Here is a 7663-nt window from a genome sequence, read left to right as displayed (position 1 = left end):
GCTCCCGTAAGTCCTTAGTGTTCTGAGCACGTCACCGAGCTGGTGTCCGTCGTCTGACTTGGCGAGGCACACCAGCGATCCAATACAGAAGCACAAAGGAGAATGAGCACCCAAGAACTCTGGCAAAACAAGGCTTCTGGACTGAAGGACCCTGACCCCAGAACGACCCAAAAGTTACTTTCTGGGGCATCCAGACATGGTTCTAAATCCCCCCTCCTTTTTGAAAATTTCAAGTATTTATTAGACACATATTTTTTATCTTTTTTTTAAAATTCAGTGAGGTCATTAATTGTGTGTTTTTTCCTTTTTCTTTCTGCTTCTGTCGTACAGTACCTCCTGAATGAAGCTTGCCCTCCCTCCCTTCCTCCCCTCTCCCCTTGATCCACTGCTCCTGTTTCCCTTCAGAAAAGAGCAGGCCTCCCAGTGATGTCAGCCAAACACAGCATAACAAAATGCAATAAGACTGCTTCATCCAGCATTAATATGAGGGTTTATGATTTTAAATAAGCCATCCACTTATGATTCTTTTACTACCCAGGACTTCTAGAACTTCTGTTCCACTAAGCACACAAAATAAGAATATTAAGGGGCTGGGGATTTAGCTCAGTGGTAGAGCGCTTGCCTAGGAAGCGCAAGGCCCTGGGTTCGGTCCCCAGCTCCGGAAAAAAAGAAAAAAAAAAAAAAGAATATTAAGAGGTGCTGGGGACCAAACCTTTATGTATATGAGCTATTCTCACCACAGAGAATGTAAACCAAACCATTCTGAAAGGGAAAAATAGTATTTACCAAATAGGGTCCAAAGCAAGCAGCTCAGAATGCACATCAGATGGACCAAGAGAGGCCAGAGCTCAGGAAAGAACTGACCAAAACGCACCTGGAAAGTCCACATTGCCAGCACTTAGATTTCATCCTTCTCTTTGGGGGAAAAGCAGATAATTCTCAGGGCCCCAAGTTCAGACTCCATAACTGTCAATCCAAAACTCAGTTTTCAGCTCAAATGGCATAGTTTGGATGAGCACTTAAGAGTACCAACTGCTTTTCTAGAGCCCGAGGGCATCCACATGGCAGCTCACAGCCACCTCTAACTCCGGTTCAAGGGGATCCCATGCACACAGGGATGCCCAAGACATACAACACAGGCAAAACACTTATACACACAAAATAAAACGTTTTAAAAAGACACGGATTATTCTGGAGGCAAATATGAGTGGCCCTGCCTGAAACACCGAGATTTAGGATACCCCAAACTCCGTGTTACAACGTGATAATAATTTGATTAAAAAAAATTTTTAAAGCAACAGTACCAAAAATGGACATAAACGAAGGTGCTTCTCAAATATATCCATAGAAATACACAAGGTAGGCAAGTTAGATCAACGTGGGGCAATCTCTGCTATAGGCCCTGGATGCTGTCTCAGGACACTCGGAGCCTTGGGGCTGGTGAAAGCTAGGAGTCTGTTGAAACATTCCAAAGGCCTTATCTGTTAATCAGGGTTAGATCAGGCAAAGATGGGCAAAAGGAAGCTGAAGAAGGGCCAGGAGGAATTGTGAGGAGGCTCTGAAGCTGCAGCCTCCCCCCACCCCGCCCTACTGTCAAAGATCCCTAACATCCCCCCCTCTACTGTCAAAGATCCCCGTCTCCTCATCAGCAGAAGGTTCAACAGGGGGAGGGTGTGGCTTCTTCCTGTGGAACTTCCATTCACACTATGCTAAACTCTCCCCCTTACAAACTCCAGATCTCCTTCAGACTGGTTCCTCATGAAATGCCTTTCTGTTGGGACGTCAACAATTCTGCCTTTTCCTGAGCGGAGCTCCCTAAAGAGTAAGAGAACTCCTCCGGATGCTGCCAGAGAAAACTGTGGGCAGTGGCTCCTACTGTACCATCATTAACAAAAAGACCACAGCACGTCCAACAGAGGCCCTGGAAAGGGGAACCATCTTTTCAAGCTTTAGAATTTTGTCTATCTCCAAAACCAAAGAAAATCCCAAAAGCCCCGCCTGGGAATTCAAAGTATTCAGGCAGAGTTTGTTTTGCCAGAAGTGTCTGGCACAGGTTCTTCTTCACGGGAAGCTTACCTTTGCCCTAGTTTGTCCTACGATAGCTGGGCTCCTCCAGCTAAAGAAAATTGTCTTGTAGTAATATTTTACCTGCTGCGAGGTGAACTCCTAGAAATGGTTTTCTTTTCTTTTGGTTTATCAGTCAACAGTTATGTTTCAATTAAAGCTCGCAGGTTTAATTTAGAAGTTCAAACACCCCAGGAGATTGTAAAACGAAAAGTGATCTACCTTCCTGGTTCCCACCTTCACCTCCTCATCCAATCCTCACTTGGAAAGGGAACTCACAACCACTGGTTAAACCTACTTTCCTTCCGACCATCAAATCAGAGACTTCGGGGAAAATATTCGGAGAAGCAACAAGAAAGCTTTGTGACTGAGATCTATCTGGTTGTAGACTATATTAGTCTTGTGGATCACCAAACAATAGGTTCCTTCAGCTCTGTCCACTTTAGTAAATGGTCTGACATTAGCCCTTTATTTCATAGATGAGTGACTGAGTCTTTTGGGTATTTCTCAACAACAAAAGACAATCTTGATTGCTAATTGATGTAAAAGGCCCAGTTCACTGTGGGCAGTATCATCCTTAGGAAGGTGAGCCCAGGGTCGTATAAGAAAGGTAATGGAGGTCTGGAGAGATGGCTCAGCGGTTAAGAGCACTGATTGCTCTTCCAGAGGTCCTGAGTTCAAATCCCGGCAACCACATGGTGGCTCACAACCATCTGCAATGAGATCCGATGCCCTGTCAGCTACAGTGTACTTATATATGATAAATAAATCTTAAAAAGAAAAGAAAACAGCAAGTCAGGAAACACAAAATCATGGCCAAAAGTAAGATCCCTCTATGGTTTGCGCTTCGAGCTCCTCGTGCCTGGGCTGCCCTCGGTGATGGCCTAGAATATGGAAGCATCAGCCAAATAAAACCTCCAGCAAGTTCAGTCAGCGCTCCACCATAGCACAACAACAAGCCAAGTAATACAGGCATCTAACATTCTTAAGTTAATTCTTAATCAAATTATACGAAAGACGTCAGTTTCCAAAAATAACATTCATGATATTTCATACCTTCAAAGGCAGGCGTTTCTTTATTAAATAAATATTTAAGGTTTCCTATAGTACAGTTAGCTGGGATTTAAAATATTTGTATTCTCCTAATAAAAGGGAAATAAACAATACTAATGGTAATTCCTACTAACCAATCAATAAGATTTAGTTATGAGCCAGCAGTGGTGACACCAGCTCTTGAGAGGCAGAGGCAACTGGATCTCTGAGTTTGAGGAGAGTCTGGTCTACAGAGCAATTTCCAGGACAGACAGAGCTACATACAGAGATCCTTTAAGTGTGTGTGTGTGTGTGTGTGTGTGTGTGTGTGTGTGTGTGTCTGTGTGTGTGTGTGTGTCTGTGTCTGTGTCTGTGTGTGTCTGTGTGTGTGTGTCTGTGTGTGTGTGTGTGTCTGTGTCTGTGTCTGTGTCTGTGTCTGTGTGTGTGTGTGTGTGTCTGTGTGTGTGTGTGTGTCTGTGTGTGTCTCTCTCTCTGTGTGTCTCTGTGTGTGTGTGTGTGTGTGTGTGTGTGTGTGTGTGTGTGAGAGAGAGAGAGAAAGAGAGAGAGAGAGAGAGAGAGAGAGAGAGAGAATTGCTTTGTTCCTGAGTCTTTCCTAGACATTAAGGTTTCAGGGTTGGGGACATGGCTTAGTGTTGCATCACTTGCCTAGCACACTTGAGGTCCTGGGTTCAACCTCCAGAACTGACAAAAAGAAAAAGGGAAAAGGAAGGATAGGAGGAATGAAAAGCTCTAGCTGAGGAGCTGGAGAGACGGCCCAGAGGCTAAGTCCCTTCCGGCATGGCGAGTGAGCATAGCTGTGGCAGGCCTTGCTCTTCTGCATCCTCTCCGCCTTGCTAACCATCAGAGTGCATCCCACAGCTCACCACCAAGGTCATTTGGCCACTTCCTCTTCCTGAGGCTGACCACCAAGGTCTAGCCACCAAAGTATTGAAGGCCAGCAATCAAAAGCCCCCTGTGGCTCACCTGATTGACATGCACAATTAAAATTAAACACTCATCCTAACACAGGGTTCCCACTCTTCCTTTATAAACTGCCATTTTCCTGTGGGCCACATCTGTCTTCTCGCTATCCAGAAGCAGTCCTTTGTCCCACTCTGGTACAATTTTTTTTTCTTTTTTTTTCCGGAGCTGGGGACCGAACCCAGGGCCTTGCGCTTCCTAGGCAAGCGCTCTACCACTGAGCTAAATCCCCAACCCCTGGTACAAATACCCCCCAACCCCTCCCTCTTGTTCCCTTCCCCTTCTTCCTCTCCCTCTATCTCCTGCCTTGGTCCCCTCTGGGGCACATAAATCTCCTTTATGCTTAGTCTTTGGGGTCTTCTCTCACTTCTCTTCCAGTGGACCCACGTTATTAAGAGTAATTTGTCTAAGTTCAGTGGTTTGGATTTTTGTTTGGTTGGGGTTTTAGTTAGTTTGTTTGTTGGTAGCTTTCTCTTTTGTTTTGAGACAGGATCTTGCTTTGTAGCCTGGCTATCCTGGAACTCACTAGGTAGTCCAGGCTGGCCTCAAACTCAGAAATCTGTTTGCTTCTGCCTCCCCAGTGTTAGGATTAAAGGTCTGAGCCAGCGTACCTGGCATTTTTTTACTATCTCTGTTTAGTTTGGGAGAGTCAATTTTCAATTTACAATGTCCTTTTAGATTGACAAACTCATTGTACCATCTCTAAACTCACCCGCAATTACTCTTTTTTTTTTTTTTTGACAATTACTTTTCTTAAAATGTTTGATGTCCAAAGGCACATGGGCTGTCTTGCCCAGAGCTGGGCCGACAGACACAGAAGAAAAAACTCCACCCAAACTCTGCCAGCAAGGCTCAGGCCGAAACTCTAGGCCGAATATGTGACAGTGGCTTCTTTCCCAACACCTCGGGCACCCTGATTTAGGTACCCCAGGTAACCAGGTACCTTATCCTGCCAGAGCTGGGTGCTAGGTACTTAGTCTCTCTCCATGAATGACTAAGAGAGGCACCCAAAAGGTGATCCCTGAGAGTATATACAATATGGTTTCCAAGGCAACCAAAGGTATCCCGCTGAGCACCTCTGGCAAGTCAGGCACTTCCTCCTTCCTTCAATTCCTTCAGCAGGAAGCTACAAAGCCTGTGCTCAGGTTAACCAACAACCTCAGTCTGCCCCGTTCTTCATAAAATGGAAGGTTGCCTCTCCCAGTCCCACCTCTAAACTACTGCCTCTGCGCGCTACACAGGCGTGGCGATGTCACCAGTGCTGAATTCATGTGGCTAGAAAAGCCCAGGGAACGCTTCTGGGTCTCTTCCTGGATTCACGGGCTCACTACCTAAGCTCTGGTGCTCCCGTAGCTGAATGGCTGCTTAGACTGGCTCTACGAACAGATAATTTAAGGGCTCTAGCATTCGTGCCTGTCCAGGACATGTCTCTACAACGGCTGGATTCAGCTATGGAACGGCTGTGCCTGATGTCTTAGGTGTAAGGCCCTCTCCTCGAAGCTGGAGGTGGGTGGGTCTCGTCACAGTTTCTCCTCGTTCTTCACTTCGGAGAGGCAGACGCGGGAGAAAGGGTCACTTAGCCGAACCCCTACTCTTTCAGGAACGAGATGTCCTTGGGTGTCTTGTTGGGAAACTGCAGCGAGTACAAATGGGCCATGTGCTGGAGCTCCGGCATCGCCATCCTCTGACAGATACGCAGTGTAGTGTTGTCCAGACCATGCCTAAGGTTGTAGCCCAGAATCTTAGCCTTTCCGCTCTGATAAGGGCGCAGGTTCAGGTCATCTATGTGCGTCACGTTCTTGGACTCGGGATCCTGAAGACACAGGGTGGTGAGCTCACGCTGCTTCGCCCGCAGTTGCTCTAGCTCTTCTGTGAGCTGCCGTGGGCTCAGCTCTGCATGCAGCTGAGCCCAAAAGGTGCGGTTGAAATGCTCGTAGAGGTGCCAGTCCAGCGCGCACCAGTGTTTGACACGCTCCTGGCTCTCGGGCGTCAGGTGAGAGATGGTACTCTGGCTGCGCACGTTCAGCTTGAAGGACGCGATGTCATCCAGCTGCCAGCGCAGCCTCCTGCGCAGCAACACCATAGACTCGTCAAAGTAGTCCGCGATGAGCACCAGATGGAATCGCTGCTCCACCTTTGCAAGGCACTTGCGAACATAGTCCACGTCAGCTGGGGCGTTGTTGTCAAAGCCGAAATCAAACCACATGTTGTTCTTTGCATAGACATTTTTCAGGTCCACACTGTCATTGTAGTACTTCCACGGGTCTGCCAGGAATTCATTCAGGCTCTTGGCTCTCTGGAAGGCAGGTGCATAGTTCTTATAGTAGATGAAGGAAGACTCCAACTGGAAAACCGGGTTCCGGAGGATGGAGAAGTAGAAAGTGTCTTTGGGCATGACTTTCTGCACCTGCTTAAGAAGAAGTGGGTGGGGCTAAAAATGCCGAGAGTCCCATGTTGGGCGGACTGCGCGCGCAGCTGCCCACGCAGCCCCTCCTCCCACCTATCCCCAGATCCACAGCCCCCTCCAATCCCCGCACAGAGCTGGAGCCTCATTCCTACACCGAAGGAGCAGGAGCCACGGTTGAGGGGCAACAAAAGCCGGGTATGTTCTTCCAGAACCAGAAATTGAGAGATGTGAGAGAGAGTTGGGACGGCCTCAGGAAGACAGCCTTGGGGCTAGGTGTCTCATGCCAAGAGCAATTACAAACCACTGGCAGCCTAAAGAGAGTGGCTTGGCTGGGTCTATGGGCAGGCCTTTCCAACCTCTCCAACGTCAAACTTCTAGATTCTACACACCCCGCGCTAACTCCACCCCCTGGGAGCACCATAGCTACACCCACAGTCCCAAGCGAGGCAGCTCTAGCCCACCCCACCCCCCTTTCCCCACCTCCCCGTTCCGCACCTCACCGAAGTTGAACCGAAGGTGGTTGCACATGATGTTGAAATGGTGTTGCAGGCGACCGTCCTGCTTCAGGCCCTCTACATACCGGGTCACAAAAAGCCAGGGGTAGCCCAGGTGGACTCTGGAGCCCTCGGGCAACGCCGTGGATAGGTTGTGAGACTCGGAAAAGCGGTAGAGGATGTTGAGTATTGTACTGCTGGCCGTCTTGTGCGTCTTGAGGAACATGATGTTGGTGACTGGCGGTTCCTGGGCCTTGTCCCTGAACGTACTAGTAGAGAGAATGTGTCATCAGTAAAGAAGCCACACGCCTTCAATAGCACCCTTCAAGGAGTACCCCTCAACCTGAGGTCCCTATACCGTTTCCTCTCACCGTCACCCAGTGCTGGGTCCCCAGCCCAGCCCCCAGCCCCCACTCTGTAATCTTCCCGTCCTGGGGAATTCTCTGCGACAGATACAATTTCCCCTCATAGCGAGATGTCCTCAACAGTTGTACTTTCAGTTCCCATGCCAGACATGGGATACCCCAGAGTCCAAGCATCCTCCTAGTCCCCCAAATCTGTTGTCTGTCTCCCACGGAACCCTGTGTGGCAGGAGCTCTATGGTCTCAGCCAAGGTCAGCCAGCAAAAGATATGCTGGGACAGATGACCTGCGTCCCCGGGCATCTTCCTGTCTTAATGTAAACC

At 48.4% G+C, this 7663-nt stretch overlaps 1 protein-coding gene across 2 annotated transcripts in view; it reads right to left on the bottom strand.

The window, feature by feature from the left end:
• Positions 1-3107: 3107 nt before the first annotated feature.
• Positions 3108-7663, bottom strand: part of Gal3st2 (galactose-3-O-sulfotransferase 2) — a 12852-nt gene continuing 8296 nt past the window's right edge. The window contains 3 exon segments of one of the 2 annotated variants that reach the window (NM_001427292.2): positions 3118-4209; positions 4313-6484; positions 6980-7238. In NM_001427292.2, the coding sequence (NP_001414221.1) occupies positions 5666-6484; positions 6980-7238 (1078 nt within the window). In that variant the 3' untranslated portion in view covers positions 3118-4209; positions 4313-5665. 2 annotated transcript variants of the gene reach the window in all.

The sequence above is a fragment of the Rattus norvegicus genome, chromosome 9 (assembly GCF_021556685.1).
Source record: "Rattus norvegicus strain SHRSP/BbbUtx chromosome 9, alternate assembly SHRSP_T2T, whole genome shotgun sequence".
In the NCBI taxonomy this organism is placed as follows: Eukaryota; Metazoa; Chordata; class Mammalia; order Rodentia; family Muridae; genus Rattus; species Rattus norvegicus.
This window is presented reverse-complemented; position numbering and strand designations above follow the sequence as displayed.